Below are 27,009 nucleotides of genomic sequence, written 5' to 3' on the forward strand. Positions count from 1 at the left end.
CACCACATAAAACAAGACATTTTGAACAATAGAAATGACATAGGACTATAAAAGTTTTTGTTTTATTACAACTGGTACATCACTGGGTTGTTCTTAAGTGATTCTTCCCCAGATGTGTGTCTGTGTGTCCTGTGTGTCATTCCCCAATAAAACAGGGTTGAATTTAGTTTTGTTGTATTGCAGAGCGCTCACTGTCAACAATTTTCTTTGGAGCTACAGCCTATTGAAGAAATACTCCTGAATCGGTTGATTTACTGTGATATGTATGTCAGTACATCACATTGGCTGTTGAGAGACAGTTTTTATGGCTAGCTCAAAGGTAAATACGTTGGGGGCTTATTTTGTTGTTGTGGAGGAGAGCATAACTGTTTTCTAAGGGCGCACTCACACTGTCCTTCCACACCGTGCCCCGGGCTTTAGGGTACTTGTCCCCCCTCCCTCTCCCCCCGCGCCCCCAGCTGTCCATACGCCATCACGCCGTAACACGTCATACGCATTGATCGCGTGTGTGTGGCTTTGTTTACAAATCTTTCCACAGACCTCGGAGTTTTTGTGCGTCTTGTCGACTGTTTTTGAATATTTTCATCCGACCAATTCTGCAGTAAACACTAAATGGACAGCCCTGGCGCTTGGGGTCAGTGTCAACCTCACATTTTCATACCCTTTTTTAAATTAACCCTGCAGTTCCCAATATTTCTGATGCATGTCATGTTGTGGGCTAGTTGATTTGACCAATGTGAATGCAGAAATTCAAACAACATACAAAACATTTGGAGCAGAGATTATACTGGCTGGATTTTGCTGAGCAACCATACATTGGCTATGTTTCTCAATGTGAGTATTTCACTCCCTGTTTAAACACCAGCCATAATTCTTCCATGCAATTCATTGGCAGCAGCTTTGAGTTGTAAAGTGGACTTTTCCAGATATCATCATGTAGTTTAAACACTGGATGAAAGGAAGTCTTGTGGTTTCTCTTAGTGGCAACAAGAGATTGCGTAGCTGTACAAATGTCTTGTGAAAAGAAAACATCATAATGCACTGTTTTTCTTCACTAAGAAATGCTCTTCTGCTGATTAAAGCCGTTTACTCAAGCTTAACAGCTATTGTTGTTTGCGCTGCAAACTAAATTCCTTGTTTAATGTTTTCATTGTTTAATGAAAAATGTTCAAACCCTGGCCTCAGATAAGAAATGTATTCCTGCCACTATAATGTAGTGCACATAGATACGTAAAGCCTCATGTACGTGTCCATAGTGTCACCATCTGCATAGGGATGACAACCATGGTGTGTGGGGGGTGTTTATCATCTGGATGATTACATCACTAATCCCTTTGTCAGTTCTGCCCTAGCAAATGGAGATAGCTTATGGGGTCAGAAGTATTTGATTTTCTGTGATGAGGACAGGGCTTCAAAGCTTTTGTTGCCTCGCCAGCAGCAAATGTTAAGGTCAAATATACTGAAATAGTGTGTTTAAATGTAACTGGTTTGTCACAAATGTCTCTGAGAAAGAAAGAAAAATAATGCTCGGTTAAAAATGAAGCGAGAGCTGAAAGGGCATTGATTCTGATGTATGAGCTCATCTATAAGACAGCAGAGCGGCACTACAGTAGGCTGGGGTTAAATTCTGGGTCATGGGTCAGCACATCAAAGCACTGCTGTGATGCCGAGGCCCGTGCATAGAAAAACATCATCTAGATTTCGAAACATACATTGCCATTGGTGCGCAATCATCCATTGTGATGCTCTGATGTATCTCTGAAATGATGGGAAGCTTGCGGTGGTTGTGCATGTTATTAGATTAATTTTACAGTTTGATGGATCTGGACAGGGGCCGCCTGTTGAGGGTTGTGCAGCGTAGACACGTACACACACAAACAAAAAACCCTGGAACAGATCTGTACTGTTTAGAGTGACGCCAGAGTCTGCTATCCTCAGCGTTGTTTTGTGACGAGTCTCTTAATGACCAGTGGTGGACTTGTTTTGTGTTTCTTTTTCCTCTGTCATGCAGCATCAGCTGACCATGTTGTCACGTTAAGACAGTCAGTTTGGGTTGTCCAAAATGGAGCATCTATTTTTAGAGAATCTTCGGTTCTCAGATTACCTATAAACTGCCTATACTGTTATGTCACATCCATAGTAAAAACTAGGGCTGCTCCTCTAAGTCGCTGAGGCTTAATCAACTAATTGGTTTTGGTTGACTAAGATTTCTTAAGTCGATTAGTCATTTTTTATCCTTTTTTCATGCTGAATGACTTATTTCCAAGAAACTTATGAGCTCTTATCAGAAAGTGGTGCTTTAGCTTGATTTGTTTTTTGTGTGGAGGAATTTAAATCATTAATTAGTCAACAAAATCGTATGAATGTTCGTCGACTAAGAATTTATTGAGTCGAGGACAGCGCCAATAAAATGATTCAGATCATTTAGGCTTTTGTGGACTGATGTGCTTTGGTTCGGGCATCAATATCATCAGTCTATCCTTAATTGTACTGTTTATCTGACCAGGCTTTGGCTGTGGCTCTCGTGTGCCTTTCTCGTCCGAACCAATACAAAAAAAAAAGAATTGTTCTAATTAGTTTTGTAACCAAGTGGTGGTGAAATGTTTTATTTTTTGTACATCATCACTGGTGCTAAAGAGAATCCTGCTTACTTATGTGGATTACCTTAATGCAGACGTACACAAATCTGCTAACACACATGCATTCAGTACAAACTTTGTCTCAGACTGTGCTTGAAAATGACGCTGACCTTGACAGGAAGTATAGGGAACCTCCACAGGAAATGTATGTTACATCTTGCAGGTTTTCTTTAGAAATAGGGGCGACGTGTCTGTCAGTGACACACCCACACACATACACACATACACACACACACACACACTCTCTCTCTCTATCCTTGTACTGCTTTCAGTATCTTTCATGCTCAGCAGCTAACTATCTGCTCTGTTGTGTTATAAAGGTTAGGCTAATGTTATTCATAAAGACCTATACTGTCCCGGAAAAAGTATCAAGCAATATCTGATTTGCGCAGCAATACTTCAGTAAACCTCCCTAATCTCCCAAACAGCATTACATTGTGAGAGATGACTACACAAACTTCAGTGTTGGGGAAGGATGCGTTCCAGAATAAACCTACCCAACTTCTCTCTGGTGCATACCTATCTCTGTCACAGTAGAGAAATTGCATCCAGCTCTGTCTTCTCTAAACACACTCTCACACACAGAGGCAGGATTGCTCACATAATAGGCATTCTCTGTTGTTCCCTGTCATGTTTTTCAAATGAGCCACTCATGAAGCTGATGCCCCCCCATCGTCTCTCATCCCCCATCCTCACTTTCTCTCATCCACCTTCGCGCAGGCTCTCTGCTCTCTCTCTCTATCTCAGGCTTGAAATGAGAACGGTTCCTCTTGGCGGACAGTGTGCTAATCCCTGAACACTCATGGGGACTAATCGGACTCATTAACTCAGACGCTGGTGCTCCCAGCCAGAGATCAGCACTAATCCTTCCTAAGCACAGCCTTTGCCATGCGTGTTAGAAATCTCCTCTCTCCTTTCCTGTGCTGCTTTTTCAATGCAAATTAAGAGAGACATAAAACTTAACAGAAAAAAATGCCTTACCTGTACAAATTGATTTTCCGATGTCATAGTTAGGTTGTATAAGAAGATACAGAGGTCTACTTATAGCTCCAAATGTCACCTCAAAAGGATTTCTGACCATGTATTCATAACGCTCTTTTGACATCACGTCACGTCAGAATTTTTAACGTGGCAAGGATGTAAATACAGGTTTAAAAACGTAGCAAAAACATTGTTCATCAGATCATCAGTGATTCATTGTCACCAACATGTCTGGATTGTTTTTTCACTGCTTAAGCTTTTTGATCTATTTAAAGTGACCCTAACCTCATGTCAATACCCACTGGTCTCAGCGTGTGACGCCAGGGTGTAGGGTGGAAATGACCTTTACTTGGGTGATGCCTCTCTCTATCTCTCACTCCCAGGATTTCCCTCACATTGTACTGTGAAAATGTAGGAAGCTTCCCCCACTTTAGCAAAACAAGGAATATGAGCACAACGCCTCTGGGAGCAAGCTCTCTAAAGTCACTTAAAGTTCAGAGGTTTCTGTCGTTGACGTCATCAAATCTGCGGGAGACTCAAACTCACTGCTTTAACTGTCCAGTGGAATCTTTAAAAACAATACTTTCTTTATGTTTAATACGTATTTGTCTTATTTTAACCTAGTCTTGACAGTTTGGAAGACAAGACTCTGTCAGTTTGCAACCATGCAGTACAATGCTGCAGGATTCAACACCTGGTAGGGGTGAAAAATCACAGGTTTTGTCAGGATATGATGTATTGATTCTTCTGGACAATGATACGATATTTACTTATATCACAATATCTGCCACACTATGATTTGTATTTGATGCAGGGGCCTGTGAGCGATATGAGATGATATTAGGGCTGAGAAATATGGCCAAAATCTCCTTTATGTCTCAATATATATCAGTTATACTCCTGTAGAACTTTAGTGCAAAACAACAGTTTCAAGAGAAATTATAGAGAAGTAGTATGTAATTATTATTATCTATTTAGACGATATAATTGCACATCTCGATATTCAATTGCAGTACAACAGCTATTGAAATATGACTTGACAGGCTCTTCCAGACATTTTTATTGGAAAAAAACCCAATCAAATATATAAAAAACAAACCCTTCTTTTCAAAGAAAAGAATGGATATAAACTGCACATTTCAAAATAAAGCTGCATCTTAAAATTGATATTTTCACTTTGCATCGATGATATTGGATCGTTGATCATTGAATCCATATACAGTATATATCGATCCAGTTCGATGTATTGTAACACCTGGTGTTAGTTTCCCGTTTTACAGACATGGTGGTTGACATTCTTCATTTCTGTGTGGAGTTTGGATCTTCTCCATGTCTGGGTTTTTCTTCAAGTGTAGCCATGCTGGTTGGGTCAAGTGGAAACTCAAATTGCCCCTAGGTGTGAATGTGAGTGTACAGTACTTGTCTATATGTGATAATCTAGTGACAAAGTCCTCCAGGACATAATGTTTCTTGACCAGTGCGTTGTGTGAGATGCCTGAAAATATAAGTAGCCATGTATGGATGGTTAATCATAAGAAATGACTGAGACACTGCTTTAAATATAGCCTGTCAGCTAGTATTTTCCCAAACCTTGTGACTGGAGTGATCACATTAGAGAGATGCCGGTGAATTAATGGAAAATATGCAACAAAGCATCCTGGCTTGACATAAGCTGGGGACATTGCGGTTCATGACAGGCACCTTAACCCCTAGACCACCAGGGCTTCCAAAAAATTTTTTAGAAGTGGCATAGGAGTGCCATGTTTGTTACCAGTTCCTAAAACTCTCTTATTTCCTGGTGGTAGCACTGCAACAACCTGTTTGTGTATAGTTGGGATATTAATTATGCATTGTGTTTTCATCCTATATTCTATTGACACTACCTAACCTCTAATTTTAAGTCACGCTCGTTCAAGACTGCTAATGTAGCTTGCTCAGGAAAGCTCTCGAGGGTCCATAAAAGGCAGTGCCCTCTTTTATTTCTGCTGTTTGGAGAGGATCAGTGCCGCTGAGCTGGGATGCTTTGGAGTGCCATTATAGAAATGCCTCTTCACCCTATTGTCTGTTAAATTGTTCCATTTCCTGGGCACCTTCCCCGCCCACAACCCCTCTGTGAAAACACTAATTAGGCTACAATCTGCCTTCAGCAGTTTGGTGAGAAAATGTATTTCAATGTAAGCACACACTCAGAGGGAATTTATTTACTATCAAAAGATAGCCTACAATCAATCATACATTCAGACCTCTAAATCCTGCATCCCTTATTCTATAATGCACTAGGATGAGATAAAGTGTTTGCCTTGAGATGCTTAGAGCCACACGAATACGTATGAAATAACCTTGTGTGGCTTGCTCGAACGCTGCGTTGAATGTTGAAATACCCTGCAGCCAGTATGAGCCGATGCATGCCTCCTGTGAACGTTGGTTTAAGTGTGGATAGTGCAGATGTGTGGGTGTCCTGCTCTCTCTCTCTCTTTTCCCCATTTCAATTTCAGTGTTTTTGTGCTTGCTGTGGTTCAAGGACATTATGCAATGCTTATGAGAGCATCCCATCTGGAGAAGTGCCATTGAGACGCCGAGTTTGCAGAACTCACTTTAGAACTGAAAAACAGCATACCTGTGAAAGACATTAGTAACTGAGGACACTAAATGAAAAGAGGAATTGGCAGTACAGAACGTATACAGCTTCCAGGCATGAAGAACCTTCTGTAACTCTGTGAAAACCTTCTTTAAAGATTTGTGATGGATTTTTGGTGAGTGTAATTTCTATTGTATTTTTTAGGACATACTGCTTAATAATATAAAAAATAATGATTTAGGTAACACACAGAGGTCTGCACTTGGTGGATGCAGTTGTGTCCTTATCGTAAGTATTCAGATTTTTTTTTTTTTTTTAGAAATGTGCATTGTTTGTGTGCACGTCACTGGGAGGCTTGCAGCACTTTACTGCTTTTACAAGCCACTCATTGTGCTCGGCTAGTAAATGAGTGATTAGCAAGGATTGGCTCTCTAGTAGATTACCTATCAAATGGATACAATGGAGACCCTAAGATAACAGGGGGATATGGGACTGCATAGAAGCGCCGGCTAAAATAAAGCAGATTGAAATCTGAACCTTTCTTTACTGAACCTTAGTCTGCTAGCATTGTAGTTCTGCTCTCCTGAATGACAGCTGGATTTATGAGATGGTGTGGCAGTCTTCTTTCATTTGAGGACCATCAGTCACCGAGCAAGAATTATAGAGGGCCACAACTATAGCTTAGTTATTGGTGATTTTTCAGTCCATGGGGACCACCCCGTGTGCCACATTTATTTTAAAGAGTATTAAATCTTGTAAAACCTCAGGACAATACATATGGCTGAGGGTGCACGCCGGGATCTGAAGAAATTCTCACCTACTCCTGAAAAGAGTTTTGCAAATTTGTTTCTCAGATGGTGCCTGTGAAGTACCTTTAACTACTTTTAACCTCTGACCTGTAGGCATCGACAGGAGTTTGACTGAATAATGCCAAACTTTAACATCCAAAATTAAACTGCGCAAATACATTCTCACTTAGTAACTTCTAAGTGACTTAAGAACAAAATATAAATCCATAGGCTACTTGATTTACCAAAGTTATTTGGTTGATATTTTGTCTCATGTAAGTTTGCTATAAAGCATCACAGAGAGGTTAAACAAGAGCATATGTGCAGTTTACTGGCATACAATTTATGGAAGAATCACTGGTTAAGCTGTTGCACCATTTAGGCCCTATACTGCATCCACAATATGGAGAAAATACAACAATTTAGGACAATATCCTTGGTGATGGTAGAGATTTCAGGAATGGGTTCTTGTCATTAAATCCAGATAATACAGTTTTGCATTATAGTCCTCTTGTTCTTGTAGAATAGACTGATGCAGGTATCAGTCTTAAAACCTGGAAATAAGTTAACATTTCTGTCTCAAAATCAACGTTTCTTTGAATGGGTTTTTGTTTAGATGCCTTAAAGTTCTAATCTGTAAGAATTGAAATACGTTGTTGTAGCGGCCTTTTAGGCGGTAAGATGGAACTGCAGGCGAGGCTCTGGGACCTCATCTCCCAGAGTTCCTGCAACGGTCAGACACACAGGAGTGAACCTGACTCAGAGTTCAGGCTTGAACGTTCCTTTTCATTTCACTTTTACTTGTCAGAAGTTGGAAGTTCCCGATTTCCGAGTACTATGGAACACAGCATTATCGATGGTGACGACTTCCAGACAGACATACTTCATCTTTGCAGCATTTTATTAGCACTGAAGTGTTAATCTCCCCACACTGATAACAAGGAGATAACAATGACGTGACTGACATGAACAAGTATATGAGTATTTGTTTGTTTAATGCTAATAGGTTTATCTAACACCATTATAATAAAATTATTCACTTACTCATCTTGCCAAAAACCCTCTTGATCTTTCAATGGCAATTCTGCCTTTTAAAACATCCGGTTCCTGTTGCTATGTCACCCAACACACACACACTCGCTGTGTCCTTTGTGGGGCTGTCACATGCTGCTGTCACCATTTGGATGCAGTGGTCCAGTGGAGCGACCCAAAGCTTTAGGCTCAGATGTCACATAGTCAAAAGGATGCTATTCAATTAATACATTATGATTATTGAATCCTGTGAAGTAATATTTACCAGTTAATACAAGAAGAACTATTCTGAGACATTTTCACTGACCAAATTTGATTTGTGTTATGTATTAAGGTTAAAAATCCCTCTCATGTGTCACTCTATGATTTGAGGATTTCACTGTAACAACCTTTAAGGAACACTTAGGCTACTGCTCAATACAAGGGCAGAAACCATGTGCCCTTGAATCAATAAATATTTGGTTCTTATCTCTATCTGTGCTTATCCAACCCAACGAGATCACTGTTTGCCCTGACATGACTTAAAAACAGTGGTTGCTTTCATAACAGCATCCATCTGTGACAAATTGTGCAGTGGCGACAGGTTCCCTTTTTATGAAGCTGTCCTTGCTGCGTTGTTAGGGAAATGATTCACAGTCGCTAAGGAAGTGAGATGGTGTGCGGTCGACTGTATGTCACAGGGTACGGTTGGCCTTCACTCAAGAGAGCTCTCAGAGCATTGAAAACATGCAAGCTAGTTTGACGTTAGATAGATCTCTGTACAAATGCATTCAGATTAGGGAAAAAAAAAAAAGACTGATAGAGGAAAGTAGAAAGTCGAAGAGTGCAATACGAGCGGGAGAGAAAAATTGTATTTACTATCAATATTCTGAAACTTCCTGTCTTAAAACATGGTGCAATCAGCTATAGATTAATTAGAAACACACACCTTAGACTCAGACTTCTCTTTATTGACCCCTTTGGGATGAGTCCCGCAAGGAAATGGAATAACACATTCACATTTGCAGAGGATGCGCCTTACCCTGAAGGTTTTTTTGGGGAGATTAAACCCCAGCACATCTACGGTGAAAACCGGCTACTTTGCAGTGTGCGGCAAACGTAATTTAGTTCAATGATTGCTAACAGCTCTGCTGACAGTACATTTAACAAAAAGCGCCCTGCGTTCCTCTTTCAGATAAAGCCTATGTCATGTAAGAGAGTTTGTGTGTGTCTCAATTAGCCAGGAATTTTCAAAGTTGTAAACCATGGTAGTTAACAGGAATTTATGGGAATAAACGTGAATAAACCTTGAATTTGTGTTTGTGTGTTTGCCTTTAACGGGGATTTTATATATAGTTTAAATAATAGTTGTATAAATATATTATAGCATAATCTTGACTAAAACAACCATATTTCATTCAAGTACACCTGAGAATATCTATGCTATTCCTCACTACTTACTGCAGGGTTATTGAGGCCACGCCCCCTACATGCCTTCCTCCATCACTTGGTACTGGGAATGGGACTTTTCTAGACACTCAACATTCATGTTTTTGTTGTTCAATAAAAAAATTAAAACTTGATAAAGTTCTACTTACAAATAATCGGTTGAAATGTAATGTTTTTTTTTTTAAAGGTTTTTTGCATGGATGCTTGTGGATATGATACAGTCCATTTAAATTACCCCCAATTTCCAATTCATTTCCATTAATTCCCATAATTTCCATGGAAAGTTTCTAATTTGGAATATTTCCAAAATTATCCAGCTTATCTTCCCATGGAAAATTTCTCAAAAGTTTCCAGAAATTTACTGTATTTGTCCACCCCTTTGCAACCCTAGTCTCAATACAAGGTGGACTGTGGTGATTTGGTATATAAGGAACAATGATATTGGTGGTTTCTCGTGCATTGGTAGCCAAAGTGCATCCTGCAGGGAGACAGCGATCACTGACAAACAGTCTGGCCAGAAGCATACATTGTTGAGCAATCATTTTTGAAACAGTTGTTTAAAAAAGGTATACCTCCAAAGGTGGATGGAACATCAAGCACGAGTCTGGTGATATTTTATTTTTTACTTTTCAAAAAATCACATGAAAAAAATGTAACTAACTAGGACTGCAGGGTGAACTGTATTTGCCATAACCATGGTTACATAACACCATGGACATGGTTTCATACTGTACGAATTGAAGAAGCTATGATATCTATGGTGAACTGATTCCTGCATTGTTGCCCTTGAAAATGAATCTCATGAGTCATGTTGTTTGTTTATGCAGTGAAATCTGGTCTTGCCAGTCACATAACAAGTGTGTGTGTGTGTGTGTGTGTGTGTGTGTGTGTGTGTGTGTGTGTGTGTGTGTGTGTGTGTGTGTGTGTGTGTGTGTGTGTGTGTGTGTGTGTGTGTGTGTGTGTGTGTGTGTGTGTGTGTGTGTGTGTGTGTGATTTGCGTGAGTTGTGCCACTCACCTGACTTGTTGAGAAGAAAAGCTGTAGGGAACACCTTAAATCAGCAGTTTGGTAGCATTTTGGACTGCAAAGGGTCCAACACTTTAAAGATGTTCCAAGACCTTTAAGATAATCATCCACTCTGTTATGCTCAAGTTAAAGGTAAACAATAATAATAATCAACTAGTGTATTGACTTTGCTGGAAAAAAACTGTTTAAACTCAGCCATAAGTAGTTCACAGTGTGCTGCCATTTACTTTCTGAATCTTAGAGCGATATATAGTAGTTACCTGGATGTGACTCCAGTTCTATGAGTATGTGTGGATTATATTTCCAATATAAAGTAAGCTAGACATACTTGTTTTATGTGTAGGGATGCTTGTTTGTCTTTTTCCTTAGATAGTGTCAAATAATACATGTCCCCATCATCTTCAATCATGATATTTCCTTTGACAAAAATTTTGATATCAAAATCTCATATTGGGACACCCCTAGTCACAGGAAGGCTGGGAAGTCAGAAAGATTCATTGAAGGACAAATACAGTGGAGATCAGAGAAGATTTAAACAATGTTTTTTCTTCGGGCTATAGGATTAAAAAATGAATAGGAAGTGTAGAGGCCACAACTTTGTTGCCAAGGATTTTCCAGAGATTCTCTGTGGGGTTTAGATCTGGACTCTGGGCTGGCCATTTCATTGTTTCAATATTTTAAGCTTTAAGGAATTGCTCATCCTGTTTTGCAGTGTGACAGGGGACATTGTCTTGCATGAAAATGGCAGCTGATTGGAAGTCACCTGCAGTGAAGGTATTGCATGTTGCCGAAGGAGGTTTACACACAAATTTGACTTCATCCTGCCATGTAGCTGTACAAGAGGCCCAACTCCTGCTGCAGAAAACATCCCCCAAATCATGACACTTCCTCCTCCAAATTAAACGGACTTCTTTACACTTTGGGTTCAGTCTTTCCCCAGCCGTACACCGAACATAATGTTTCCCATCAGAAACAAATATACAGCAGGTTGTCCAGATGAAGGCCAAAGGGATGACACTCTCAGTCATCAGAAAGAGGTTGGGCGTTCACAGTCTGTGATTTCAAGAATATTGAAACTTTACTAGGATAGAGATTAATTTAAGTCCGTCAAAAAGACTGGTCGTCCACGTAAAACAAATAAACAAGAGGACAGGATTATGAGAAGACTCTCGATGGGGAATCGGTTCAATACTGCAGCTGGAGTTGCTCGACAGTTCAGTGCTGAACAGGGGAAGGATCTGTCTCGGCACATAGTGTCTCATCGTTTTAGGCAATATGGACTGAAAGCCCACTTTGCAGTGACCAAACCTCTCATCAGCAGAAAGAATAAAAAGGCTAGGAGAGCTGCCCGATAAATAGGGTGTGTCCAACAATAAGTAAATTGTCACCAGATGCCAGATTAACACCAATAACTGGGAGAGATCCGAAAGTGTTCTGTAATTTAGCTCACTGTTTTTTTCACAAAATAAAGGTTTTTGTTGAAGTGCCTTGGTTATTTAAGAAAAATGCTAGTACAGCAGTGGTATAGACACAGCGGATATTCTGTCAAATTCTGAGCAATAGAAAATAACAGTATTTCAGAATAAATCAAGTATTAATAACAACTCTAATTTTGATCTCCATTGTATATGGTTAGTTTTGGTATTTTCAAAAGATTTGTTGGCAATAACAAATTTTGCTGTATCTAGGCAATCCAAAAACACTGAAATGTGATGCTCAGTTCAAACTATTGTTTGAATCAGCTTTTTTAGGGATCTTTCTGTTTACAAGCTACACATGAAATCTAGCCATTTGTTCCCACTTTTTGGAGTGAAAAATAACTATCCATTGACTGTTAAATATACAGGCAAAATCATCCTTTTAGTTAAGGTTGGGGTTAAACCCTCAACACTTTGGATGAGTTTCTCACACCTGGATGACTTTGTCTATATGCAGCACAGTGAGACTGTGACTCATATTTGGGAGGAGCTGAGTAAAAGACCAGTCATCTTAAGCCAGTTCCTTTGCGAAATCAAGTGGGAGTAACCTCGCCTTCACCCAACTTAGCCCAAATCTCTTCTTCCCACTCAGCCACAGAAACCCCTGTTGCCTGCAGGCTATGTGGCTCTTCAAGAGTGAGGCTTTCCTGCACATTCTTCGGCTCACAGTGGTAAAAGATAGGGGGTGGCTTTCACAAAACGTGCAGCCATAGCCGTGCCCTATACTGTAAAAGACTGCAACAGACAAGGCCTTCATTGAGAGTCAAGAAGAGAGGAGTGTGCCTTTGACCACCATGAGGTGGAGTAAAGAGGCTCAACTAACACAAGTTGGTCCGCTGTATGAAAGGGCAGTACAGGAACACAAATGGTAAGAATGCTAATGAAGACACTGAGCAAAGAGACAAGGATGCTTTTAGTTAAATCCTCAGGCTTCATCCACTCCAGTCATCCATAGCTCTCAGGAGGCATTTGAGGTAATGAGATCCCTCTGTGCTCCTTCTGCGTCACTCCCCCCGTCTGACCTCTCTGCTGCTGCACAGCTGTAATTGCAGGCTGAGTGCCATTCCATGCGACACTTATAACACATGCAGTCAGCATTTCTTTTCCATGTTACACATGTGATATTTTTCTCAGCACAGCTATTCGTGCAATTCACCACATTTACGCCAGGGAGTCACTCAATCAACTTTGTGGTACGGCAGTTGGGTATTCAGCATAAGTGAAGCTCAAACAATATTTGACTTACCTCTGTGTGTCCTATCTATTTAATTGGAATCATCAGCAGTCATAGCTCAGTGCCTGTGGACTAGCTCCAGTTCTGAAGCGTGTGCTTTGAAGGGCAGCAAGAGGAGTATTCATAATAACTAATGCCTAACGTGCCAAGTGCTAATCACTGAGTCACTGTGCCACCATTCAAAGTTTTACACTGATGGCCTCTGAGCAACACTGCTGGTGCACTTGGGGTTCAAGTGGTTGGTTCAAGGTCAGTTTATCAGTAGTTTTTTGAGGGATGAGAGTGCTGCTGATGATCTTGTCGCTCACCCCTCATGTGATAGCGGGATTAGGTTTGGCTATTTACAGTCTATATCATACTATATATTTTATATATTTCTGCATAGTGGGGCCCCTAAACAGTATAGAAATGGCATAAATTGGGTACAAATGAAAATCTGAGTCTCTTCAACGAATAAAAATAACATATAAAAAAGTCTGGCCCCTACAGTGTGCTAAAAAAAAAAATCCTGGCCCTTGTACAAATGTGGTTGATGACCCCTGGTGTACATGTAAGTGTGGATGAGGGTGTGTGGACAGGGTGCGTTTGAAAGCACTCATTGGTCCTTTGTGTTTGAGCCAGAGCCAGGCAGCTCTTAGCCTATGCAGACAAGCTGACTCCTCCCTGCTTGCACACCCAATGTCATCCACAGTCCACACTGTTGTAGGCGATACACTCTGATAATCCTATCATTTGTTAGGTTTCTTTTTTTTGGACCCCTTGGAGCCCTTAGACTTGTTACATTGTTGATGAATGTGCTATTTTTGATTTCTTGGGTGCCCATGTAGATGTGCGTATGCATGGAAAAACAGGAATAACCTGTTGGCATAAAGGTTGTACAAAGGTGGATGAGGGCTTAAGATGAATTATCTAAACTCAGAGTACCATGGCACACAGGACTGTATAATTAGTTTAAATTCTGAATCAATTATGTTTCATTTATTATGGATTACCATTATAGTCCGGTTGCAAAGAGCATTTGTGCCAGATTCAAATGAAAGGCACACCTACTTCTCCCTCTAGATTCCCCCTCCTCTGCACACAGATGCTTTGACTAACAACGTGCCGGTGCATCCTTCCTGGCTTCCCACCCACAAGCACTACATGTTTCTGTACAAAGTGAAAAACGTTTGTAAGAGTCCTCTTGTCTGTCAGAATGTTGCCTCCATAAACTCACAGTTCACAGTTGGACCTTAATGTCTGCATTGACGTGTAAAAAAGCAAGGCACTGAACCTACTGTATGCACCATGGCTGTGCCTCCCTTTTCCCCGCTATAATGTGCTTCCAGTGTATTCTACCCAAATGTAAACCTACATATTTAAAATGTATTATTGAATGTGGTAATTTGAGCACTGTACATTTTCAACTAAAAATCCAAGTATGAGTCTTTTGCATCTAAACCAGGGGTGTCAAACTGATCCAGTAAAGGGCCTCTGTGGCTGCAGGTTTTCATTCCAACCAAGCAAGAACACACCTAACTCGACTTACTCAATCACCTGAATCGCCTTCACACAGTTGATTTGTTGGATCAGGTGTGTTCTTGCTTGGTTGGAATGAAAACCTGCAGCCACAGAGGCCCTTTACTGGATCAGTTTGACACATGTAATCGAAACGCTCTGGGGATGGAAGTGGAATGTGTTGCTTTGATTTTAAAAGGTTACAGATATGGCCTTGTGAGAGGCAGACATTAAAATCTTGTTTTAAAACCAAGCCAGCTTTTATTTACATAATACATTGTCTCTCTGTGTGCAGTGCGTCTGTTAGAGACCTTGAGGAGTGCAGGAAGAGAGGAGGGCATGATATTCAGGAAAGAGTTGGAATGCCTTCATAGCCACATCATTAGATATACCCGAACACAAGAATAAAATAAAGCTGAAGATGTCAAGAAGTCACTGTCTGTGTGAGGACTCATCCAGGGAATTTTAATCCCCTCAATCTAAAATCTTAAATCTAATGTCATACTAATGCGCCGCTGTATTTGAACATCAGATCGTCTAGTGTGAGAATTGCTGTCTTGTGTGGCAGTAAAAGCTGTGTGGGAATTGGGGGCCGCAGCTGACTCATGCTATGGACCACAGTAGTTTAAACTAAAGCTCCAGTAGTACACTGGTAGTACTGTATTTCTTGGTCAGATCTGACTTTGAATAACTCATTGTAAGATTTATTTCTTAGTAGTGTTATTGCAGATAATTAGTATAGTGGGACAATAGGCCCTTACACATAGTATGAAGACAACAGGACCTTATCCACAGTGGAAGGAATAATGCAGGACATTGTACAGTAAACTACATGCATGGTATTTTTCATTAGAACTGTCATGTCATGATAAACATCAAAGCATATTGCGGTATCATTTTACAAGATAACTGCTGTCTAAATGAATGCTCACAAGCAAATTGTTAACAAAATTGTAATATTTTTCTGCGGCAATATGTACTCTTACATATTAGAATCAGAAATACTTTAATAATCCCCAGGGGAAATTGTTTTGGTTGCAAATATTTGTAGAAACAGAAATATAAAACAGTATATATATATATATATATATATATATATATATATATATATATATATATATAATATCAAATTTACAATAGTAATATATACAGATCAAAAGTACTGTAATAATGTGCAAAGTACCATATAAATATCCAAAGAACAGAATGTTTATGATTGAGTCCATAGTGCTGTGATGCAGAGAATATGTAGGAAAACTTATATTACAGTGATATTTTAATGGGGCTGGTGGAACAAATGATGCATGAAAAAAGAAAGAGCACTACAGGAATGCTAAGGAACAGTTAGCTGAATTCTTATTGATGTGTTTGCACAAGAATTAGAAAAGCATTTGACCAAATGTTACACCAAAAAAGATACGTTTAGTGTTGTCCATGAAGTGCCTACCTATATAAGATAATATTATAAGAATCTTTCCATCGATTAACAAAGACAGCACTTATACAGGGAGATCAACTTTTCATTTCAAACACATCTTGACAATACAGGCATTTCAAGGTCATTTATATTATAGGCTCAATAATCTCAACCTTTAGTAGTCAGTTGACACAGAAAAGAAGAGAAAAGATTCAAAAATGGTTTCTAGACAGGAGACATTGTATCATAGTCTGGGGTATTCCTAAAAAACAATACAAGCCATACCGTGCATGGACACACACACACACACACACACACACACACACACACACACACACACACACACACACACACACACACACACACACACACCCACACCCCTTCCATTTTTGTGGTATTGTGTAATAGATGTTATGTAATTCCATTGTCAATTTGGAGTATAAATCAGTGCTGTCAGGCCCCATTAACCTTAATTTGAATTTAATGTGGAACAAGACCTCACCTTGTTGTACAAACATCCATGAGCTAATATTGAGAATCTAAAATATATCTACAGACAGAGTATATATACACATATACACTCACATAGTGGGGTTGAAACAGATTTTAATTCAGAAAAGGCCAAGTTCCACTGCCCTTAATAGCATTTTACTGTATGATTAGTCAACTATCTGTTTACTGAGTAAATAAGCTACATGCATGAGGAAACCTTTACTGTGAAAGATTAGAACTATTAGCCTTAGTGATTTCACAGGGAAATACATTGTTGTTATTGTATATCCCATTTTCTCTTATTTCAGCACTTTAATGCCCCCATGAGAACTAATCTTAGAAACAGAGGAGGAGACATCTCTCTCTTGTGTTTCCATTTCTAAGGTCACAGGATGCAGGCCAGTTGTCACTGCTGACAGATGAGGGTGTGGTGGTGATATAGAGCGACGCACATACAGAAGAATTGGTTTGCAGGTCAAACTCTTACAGCAATACAGGGATTTTCCTACAGCTAAAGCCCTTGCAGTGTTGCTAATTCCAGGTGGGGCCTCCATTGTCAGTGCTTCCCAAAGATAACAGACAATGTGTTTAATGAGGAGGAGAATCATGGGATATGTTTCCCTCTGATGGCTGGGAATTGCATGTGGGGAATACTTAATCCTTGCTTCTGTAGCATCAAAGGGACTCCCTCATAAGCGCTGTAGGCTAGCTTGTAAACTTGTGTATTTACACATTGCACTGTAAACCATATTGATGTTCCACATATTAGCTTCAGGTGTTTAAAGGAATGTCATCCTCCATAACCAAATGCTGTTTGACAGTGAAGGTCAAACAGTGCAGTTATATGGGTGTATGTGCAGTGTAAAACAACCCTACTTATGACAGTAGATTGTAGAAAACATGCACCAGATGTCCCTGCCTGCAGCCCGGGCTTTATGGTAGCCTGGAAAATTACCATCATCAGGCTGATCTCAAGCGGCCACCGTTTCTTTTGCAGCAGTTTTGTTTAGGTTTGTAAACAGCAGCTCGCTGCTTGCAGATGTTGAGGTTTATCTTTGAATGGCAGTGCCGGTAGTAAGCTGGTTGGCATACACAGGGATAATTATGGTTTTCTTATTGGTGTGGTGATTGAAGGGGCTGGGCATACAGCGGGCCGTGCTGCTCCACAGTTACAGGATGGAACAGGTCCAGATATGAAACCTGAAATGGGGATGTGGTTGGCTACACCAATTGGAAACAATGGTCTCTCTCATTGTACCACATTCTTTCCACCCTGTTTTTCTTCTCAAAGTTTGTTTCCAAATTATGTCTTTAGGAAAAATGAAAATCTAAAATGAATCGACACAGTCCACGAAGCTCATCTTTCAGTGTGTATGATTGTACACTATATAGGCCATATGTTTTATAAATGTGAAACTGGATAAAAAAGCTACGATAATATTTCCAAAAAATCAATAATGCCCATGTATAGTACAGAATTCTTACTGTGACAAAGTTATACGTTTTATTAAGTTTGTCTGAAACAAACAAGAATACACATTCACACACAAAAGAGGGTCAAAGGTTCAGACATGAACAATAAGTTCTATTGGCTGCTATTTAAAGAGGAAATCTACTGATTTCCTTGCTGCAGTAAAATCCTTTTACTAGTCATGGTTGCACCGTATCTGTCAGAGAGAAGAAGTGCTCTCCTCTCTATTGTCATTCAGCAAAACACAAAAATGTCGAGCAGAACAAAATGAGGTCCATGGCTCTGTTAAAACACAGAATGTATGAATAAATAAATATATTTACAAACCGAAATAGATAAATAATTAGTAAGTTATTGTACAAATATGAGATGTATATGACTAATAAATTGTTTTATATGCAAAAATGTTTTACCATAGCTGGTTTCACTGGATAAGACAAACTTCTTCTGAGCTTCATCTAAGTTTGTATGGCTATGCTGACATTATGCTAGGGGACCTCGAATGACTGATGGACAACAATTTTCCTTTGTGAGCGTGCAGGTGTTTTCAAACCCAAACGGCATATGAGAAGGAAATGGCATAGACTAATTCAATGAACGCTATTTCAATATTGGATTTGCCCCATGGCTGATATGTTTAGATCTAAATTCTATGTATCTTTAAATCAATAAACCCCTCTTTGGACTGTGGTTTGTGTCAAGCAGCAAAATTGATGGTTTCACTTGTGCTGGTGCAAATCAGCTCCAGTTTGTGGAAGTAAATGTGAAACACTTGAGCAGTAATGGCCAGCTTCCGAGCACGGGTTGCTCTTGCTTGCACTTCCTGTATTTATTATTATCAATGGCATTTGAAGCTTAAATCAGTGCTGAGATAGCATCCTGCTAATATTGTTAGGTTTCAGCAGCTCCTTCTGGTGAATGTGGCTAATTCAATACCAGTAGACAGTACTGGGAGGAGAGGGGGGGAGATGGGGAAAGGACAGAAGGCCTAATCTAATCTGCCCTGTGAATTGCAGTACATACATCAGTCATCTGTTTATTAAAGACTGTGTATAGGCAAGCTCCTGCAAGATTACGTAGGTAGCTTACCCCCCAACCCAATTCTGACTGGGATAGAATTTGTCCCATCGACATGCTAAAAATAACCCAGGGCAGTTCAGTTTTGATAAGTCACTGATTACGTCATTGTAAGTATTAATATTGGTAATATAATATGCGTTCAAAATGGCATACGTTTGAGTGTAATTGAATTATCAGTTCTTCAGTTAAATCATCAGATGGCCATCTTTTAAATTTCCCTGCGTCATTGTCCATCAAACAACAACTATTTTTCAAAGCAGCCCACGCCTTTTTGGAGTCATTTTTAATTGATCTTGTTTACAATAACTCCCCTCCAAATGACCAGTAAATCAACGAGACAGCTATTAAATTGTTAAAAATAAAGAATATCCTCTGTTGGAGGTTGATTCCTCAAAAGTATGCTGACCCAAAAAATATAACATCTTAAACTCTGCAACACTGAAATTGAGCGAATTAACTGAAAGGTGAATTAATTGATTATTATTATAAGTGCCAAATAATATCTTCATAAAGTTATCAGCTCCAAAAATTGAAAAAAGATGATAAAGTTGTACATACATTTATGCTGATGGCTAATTGCACACTTACTTTAAAAGGAAGGGCTGTCAAAGTGCCCTGTTATACTCCGAGCATAAGATCCTGAGATATAAACTGGGTTGACATTTCCAGGCTTGGTGAACATGAGTCCTATCCTAACTATGGACAGAAGAATAATTTAATGATGTGACAAAAAGAAAGAACAAGAGAACACACGTGGGTGAGCGAGAAGTAGGGAACATGTAGTATTGAAACTGAAAGTAATTAACTATATTCTGTAAGTAGTTAATGTCTTTGTCTTCTATGGTTTTGTGTGATTAACCTGTCAAGTATGAATAGGTGCGGATTGGACTCTTATTCAGTATATGCATGCCGACTGTATGAAAGGATTTTTAAAACACCGAAAGGCATATTTTGTGCTTCTTAACTTGACTGCTGAACCGAACCAAGCCAGCTTTACAGCTGATGTCCACAGGACTGGTTCCTTTGGTCTAGCTGACCTTTACCCGCATCGCCTTTGACCCTGTATCTGTGGAGCATGGGCTGAGAAATGTAGATCGCTATTTTCTTTTACAGAGGTCACTCTTTGTTCCTTTTTTTTGTCCAAGCTTTTTGAATGCCAACACAAAGACGGCCATAAAAGCAGAGTGATTTGCTAAGGAGAGCGACCTGCCTGTTTGCTCTCCACAAAAAGGCTTTGAATTGGGCGTAGGTTTGGTGAAGATCTGACTGGATCTTGAGATAAGGTTGGTTTATTACCAGAGCGATCACTTGGCATAAAGAAAATGGATTAGGCAGTGAGAATGCAGCACTCAACATGCTTAACATGCTTCCTTGAAATTAAAACATTTTAATATCCCTTGGTCTTCAGTCAGACTCAGGTGGGAGGAAAATTCTGATTAATTTAGAATAAATGATGACCTTTCAAGCAGACAGTTAGCACTGTAACCTCATTGTCAGTGTTTCATTTTAAATATAGTATACTAAAGTACAGAGCCAAAACAATAGAACATTTATCACCATCCAATACGTTGTGACTGCATTGTATCTGTCTACTTGACAGACCTCCTCCAATTGCTTCCTGTTTGGCATCCGGCATTGTCTGGTGTTTTTAAGGAGGCTGCCCAGCAGATACCTACTCCTGCTTTGTTTCCTGGAAGGCTAAACATGTCACTCTGCTGCTCAACAGACTGCTTGTGTCACTTGTGAATAAACCAGAGCTACCACATATTAATGTAGTGTAAATAGTAGTTGGGATCAAAAGGCCCCATGTAGAGTAGATTTTTCTTAATAAAAATCTTTGGAAATTGGCTTAAGCCTTAATATCTCCCAGTAAACAGGGTATTGATGTGTATTTAAACAAAATGGTGACTCAGTCTATAACCAGTAGTTAACCAGATTGTTGCAGTGTGTGTTGCAAAACCACCACAGAAATGATGGCTTAGTATAAAGATAATACACAAAAACATCACACAGACCAATTTTGATGTAATGCACAGTCTTTAAAAGTACCAAGAAAAGTTACATGATGCAATGTATTGGTCACCCCCAGTGTATTTAATTAAAAAAAAAACCCACTCAGCATGGTTTCGATGTTTTTCTGGAGCTGTCAACAAAACACCAACACACACCGCTACCAATCTCTGTTACACTTCACCTCCTCTTTTCTTTGACACGAGGGTCTGTACGTTCCTGCGTCTCAGCAGCAAGCACGCAGTGACGTCAGTTGGTTTTGTATGGCTGCTGTTCCAGTATTCAGTGATGGCAGTTTTACAAGGCTGCTATGTGATCCCCCCTCAATTGCCAAGCTTTCATAGTAAAAGAGCTGGCAGTCAATGCAGCACAGTTCCAGCTATTCATCCGAGCCTGCTGAGAGACTCAGCTCTATTGCAGCGTACATCCCTGTCTGCTCTCTCAGCTCAGCGCTACAGCACAACCACAGGTCTGATGGCGCTGCTTTTTTGCCATGGTAACTTTAGAGCTGGAGCATAAAAAAAACCCATCACGGCAAGGAGCTTTCACATCTGTTAAATGACAGATCTTTCAGTGTCAAACTGCTGTCTAAAGACCAGACAAACCCTTTAAATGCTAAAGTCCCTGGGTTATCTGACCTGAATCATCGATTCAAGAGCTTTTTATTAACCTTTTACATGGTTGTATCCAGTCATTGAGGAAAGAATGGAGCTTCGAGGCATATTGGCTTTGTGCCATGATTGCACGTCTGCTTGCTTCCTGCTCATGTTCTGTCTTGTCATTTACTGGTTGATCAGTTTGCTTGACAATTACGAAGAAACAATTCAATCAAATCAATGCATTTGTCCATTCGAGCATGGATTAGAGGAGAACCACCTACATGAGAGGCATCACGCTGAAAGATAGAGACGATATATATTTTTTTAGAATATACTATGTTAGCAATGTGGACCTTAGGATTCATCATGGTAACCTTATTTAAAATGGTTTAGATTTCACTAAAAGGGATGTCCACTCAAAAAAAAAGCATGTGTTCTATCTGTGATTCAAAATAAATCTTTGTTTTCTTAGAGTTGTACTCCATAAGATTTTCATCTATATAATTGTCCTTTAAGTTCCTATCTATCAAGGAGTGAGTTAAAATGATGGTGATTGATTATATGACCAACTAATGGAAGCGCTCCTACTTGCCTTTTCGCAGAGTATTCCAATATACATGTCTGCGGCGACATTCGCAGGCTAGATGTAAATATGCTGCCATGTTGGTCACCAACATGGCAGCATATTTACAGACGCTGACAGCAGCGTCCGGGTCTGCCGGCTTAGATCATCACTAACGGTAATATTGTGTTAATTTATAATCGGAAATCTGATTTAGAAATCTAAATCAGGCTTGTTCTAAGGGCTGAAATTTAGGAACATGTGTGTGTATGTATGTATTTAAGAGGGTAACCTATAGGGGACAGACAGTAAGTAGAGAGGTGAATGTGTGTCATTAAAGTTTACAAGACAGGATGGAGGGCTCTGAAAGAACAGGCTCAACTGTTCTAGGCTGCTAGAAACAAGATATCTCAATTCTTATGGAGCACAACTTGAACAAAATCTAAGTTTTAAAAAACACTTTTTTAAGCATATTTTGATGATGAATGAGAAAATATTGTGAATCACAATTGGTTTGGCTGGAATATTTTTGATCAATACCTACTGACAAACAGCTGATGGTTCCTTTTTTAACTTCTTTTTCTTCCTCGTGTAGTTTCTTCCAAGTAGGAAGGTAGATTAGAGGAGAAGTGCTTTTCTGTTGTACACTGAAAAGTAGTTCCCTTGAAGGTCTACTGTAGATGTGATAACAGCTCCCTTGTTCCGTCTCAGACTCATACTGTCTGGTGTCTGGCCTGTATCCGTGGTTTCAACGGCTTTGTGTTCCCATGTCTTTGCTTTCAAGTGTTGCCACTGCCTTGTTTAATGCTTCTACCTGAAATGAACATTCCCATGCATGTGATCATAAAAATATACATGGCTGACATGTTTATACCTGCTTTGTCTACCAGTTATGATGACATTTATAGTAACATGTGCTTAACAATGTACATCAGCGCTGCATGCAGTTGTTCCCAGGTTTAGGATCTAGACATGTATGCAGAGTAAATGATTCTACCATTGAAAACAGCCAGTAAACATCTACCCAGGGTTTACTTCTTAAAGGCCAGCTGGTTCTTATTGTTCAAAGAGGAAGACACAGTCCCTCACCAGTGCTATGTGTTTTGTATTACCTCCCTGCTCTCCATCTTGCTTTTACTGCCCTCAGACTGCCAGTGGTGTATTATCTGAGCTGGGGAGAGCCAGCTGAATGCTGTTCTGCAGCAGCAGTGAAAAGGAAAGTTAAAAGTGGTTGTAAACTCATGACACTGCTTACTGTGACGATTTATCGCTACAAGATGGAAGCATTGCTGCTGACTTTTCACTCACACACAAAACAGTGTGTGTGTGTGTGTGTGTGCGTGTGCGTGTGCGTGTGCGTGTGCGTGTGCGTGTGCGTGCGTGTGTGCGTGCGTGTGTGTGTGTGTGTGTGTGTTGTCCCTTTTTTCGCACTGCTTTTCTCTTTTTATGACACATAGCATCTGTTGCAGACTGTGACTCACAGTTGCTATGTGAGGGACAAACATTAAGCAGAGCCTTACACAGACTGCACACTGGGACAGCGATATTAGCAACTGAGGAAATTAGGTTTCTATTGACAGCGGTGCGAAGTTCACATGGTTTCTATTGAGCTTCATGCCAGTGTCTCCTCCTCTGTCCCACATGAATATATGTCACAGAGAGAGAACTGGATAAAAGAGAGAACTGGATAGCTGCGTAATGCACATTTACCCTCTCTAGTTTTTAAACAATATAATAAAATCGCAGCATTTTTCAGAAGAATTGTGGTAGGATTTATTTATTAACATAATGCAGCAGTTACCTTATCTCCACTACCTCTGCCTATTGTCTCGTAGTGAAGTGCCTACAGATTATATATTGTGATTATCAGGACTTCTTGCATTGTACATTTTGACAGAGCCTTTCTGGCATCTTCTCTCAAACTCAGTATACAACATGGTCCCTCACTCAGCAACAGAGGTATAGTTACAGGAAACATGGAGTATAAATGGTTCATATTGCATGCATTTGTGTCTAAGCAGATGCTCCGATTATTGTGAAACTGACAATCCATAAATCAATTCATCCCTCAATGATGCGAACACCATATATTTATACATATTTATACACAAAAGTCACACGTTTCCCTTCTCATTGGTGTGTCTGCCTGTTGTCTACTTTTATAACTGTAATCTTGGCTGTGGATTTATCTTGTTTTTTGGTCCAGCTGGGGGAGAATTAAGTGGTATATGTGGTTTGTGGTTGTATAGAAGTTCATTCCATTCAACACTGTATTTTTTAGTAAATGGCTCCAAAGCAACTGCTCTTGTTAGTAGTGTGAGAGAACTGCTCATCATTATGGCTGCTTTCTATGAAAGTTCTGGCCAAAGTGAGCCAGGACCCTGTGGTAAACACAGACAGGGCTTTCTGGGTTGTGGAAATTGCGGAGTATCGTTATGAATCAGCATGTGCTCATAAGACCCGGATATTTATGTCTCATTCTCACAGTATTCCCAGTGATTCAAATGTAGTGCCTGATTATATCCTGCCTTTTTCAGAACCTATAGACAGGTTTTCTGATCAGTTAAGCCATAGTTTTTGTTGTATATTCCCATAATTCTTTTTTTATATTATAATAAGAAAATGTTCTTAAAATTGTGTTTTGTCTTTGCCACCAAACCTTTGGTAAAATATATGTCTTTTTTTCTCTCCCTGCCCCCTCCCTTCCTTCCATGTGCCTCTAAGGAGTGGAACTGCCAACCTCACCACTTCATTACATCCTGAAACCTGGTGGAACCACTGATGACCTTTGTTGCTGCCCTCACCAGCTCCTGTTTTCCTCCTGCTCTCCCTCCTTATCCCTCTCCTCCCCTTTCTTAAACTCCCCTCCCCTCCTCCTCCATGTCTCCCAGGCTTATTACTCCAGCCCACTGAAGGGAGCAACACAGTAGCTGGCAAAGGATGAAGCAGGTCTGCCTGCCAACACCAGATAGAGGATAGAAGACACAAAAGGACTAGCAAAGGGGAGAGAGACTGAGAGAGACAGAGAGGACGACTAGTGGAGAGCGCTCCAACGAAGCTGTGAGAGAAGCAACGACAACATTCAAGATGCCACGACGAAGGAAAAACACAAGTTTCACTTGAGCGTCATGAGCTAGCAGGGGCCCCTAACAGATTTAGAACTGTGGACGTCTTGTTAACAAACTCCTGGCCCACACACACACACACACACACATATATAAAAGTTGTGGAGACACACACTCCTGCTCTCGGTGGCTCCTTGTTAACACCTGATATGCCTCTGTAAGAAGTGTGAGCCATGCCAGCCAAGGGGAAGTACCTACTCAACGACCAGGAGCTGAAAAATGAGGCACTATACCGCAAATTCTCCTGCATCAGTCAGTATCAGCCCCTGGTGCTCCTGTTGGGCCTCTCCATGCTCTCCTGTGGAATCCTACTCATCCTCTTCTTTGCCCTTCAACTGGTGAGTCTTCACATCCATATGTTTGTTAAAAAACAGAAAGAAATGTTGCTCTGTGTGCAGATCTGCCATGGAGAGTGATGAAGATCAGCATTGGCGTTTTTCATAATAAATGGAATGTTTCCTTCATGATGCAGATAGCATATTTAATTGTAACCCAAAACCTGTGCATCAGACTGTGAATTTTCTGTAACAGTACCCTACTAATCAGCAGCTAGGTCAAAATGTCTGAGCTGGTAAAAAGACATCAACTAATTAGTAAGGAGTAACACTTTTTTTTGTAGATGCGCACGCAGTTGTCATGGAGGTATTTTACAAGGCAAAAAATCGTCAGTGCTATACCCTGACAGGTTTCCTGACCTTGATACGGTATTTCCCTGTTTTCTTAGTATTGTTGTGTCCTTGCAGTTCACATGGTGCAAGTGTCGGAGGAATGGCACAACAACATGATATTTTGGTGCAAAGCAAGGTGTTGTTGACATTTTTAGCTGTCAGCCCTCGACCCGACCCTAGCTTAATGAATTGTTCATTATAGCTTTTTTCCCCATGAAAAAACGACAAGAAGGGCAGTGTGAGTACCTATTTATGATTGTAACTTGGTTTCTTCCATATTCATAAAACTCACCAACGCTCTCCTCTAAAGTCATTTTTTTCAGCTTTCTAGTTGTAATCACTGCTGTCTAAAAAAAGCCTCTATGAGTTAGCCGCGACTCGATTTGCTCATGGACTCTCCTCTTCTTTGTGACCTTTCTTTAGCCCACAAACATTTAGGGCTCACGGGAAATGGTGCTCATTAAAAGCTGCCAAATACATAAATATGGGGCGCTCACTAGCTCACCTGATCGAGCGGGCGCCCTATATACAGAGGCTAAGTCCCCGGTTTGACCCTGACCTGCGACCCTTTGCTGAATGGTTCCCCCATCTCTCTCTCTCTCTCTCTCTCTCTCTCTCTCTCTCTCTCTCTCTCTCTCTCTCTCTCTCTCTCTCTCTCTCTCTCTCTCTCTCTCCCTCCACCATTTCCTTCATCTGTCCTGTCAAATAAAGGCATACAAAACCAAAAAAAATCTTAAAAAAGCAAAACTTAAAAAACAACAATATCAGAATATAGGACACTCTCCATCTTTATCTATATGAAGCAAGTCACATGATATACTGTTGAGAAAGACTTTGTTTCAAGGCTTTATTTTTAGCTATGTGAGTTGTTACAAATGTCAGTGCGATTATGACGTGCCAGATGG

The 27,009-nt window shown here is 40.1% G+C and overlaps 1 protein-coding gene across 2 annotated transcripts in view; it reads left to right on the top strand.

The window, feature by feature from the left end:
• Positions 1-27,009, top strand: part of adcy7 (adenylate cyclase 7) — a 60,050-nt gene that overhangs the window by 1,065 nt on the left and 31,976 nt on the right. For both annotated transcript variants that reach the window (XM_083915506.1, XM_083915507.1), the window contains exon 2: positions 25,036-25,774. In XM_083915506.1, coding sequence (XP_083771632.1) covers positions 25,610-25,774 — 165 coding nt within the window. In that variant the 5' untranslated portion in view covers positions 25,036-25,609. The remainder of the gene's footprint in view (positions 1-25,035; positions 25,775-27,009) is intronic.

Source organism: Echiichthys vipera (genome assembly GCF_963691815.1).
Source record: "Echiichthys vipera genome assembly, chromosome: 1".
NCBI lineage: Eukaryota > Metazoa > Chordata > Actinopteri > Perciformes > Trachinidae > Echiichthys > Echiichthys vipera.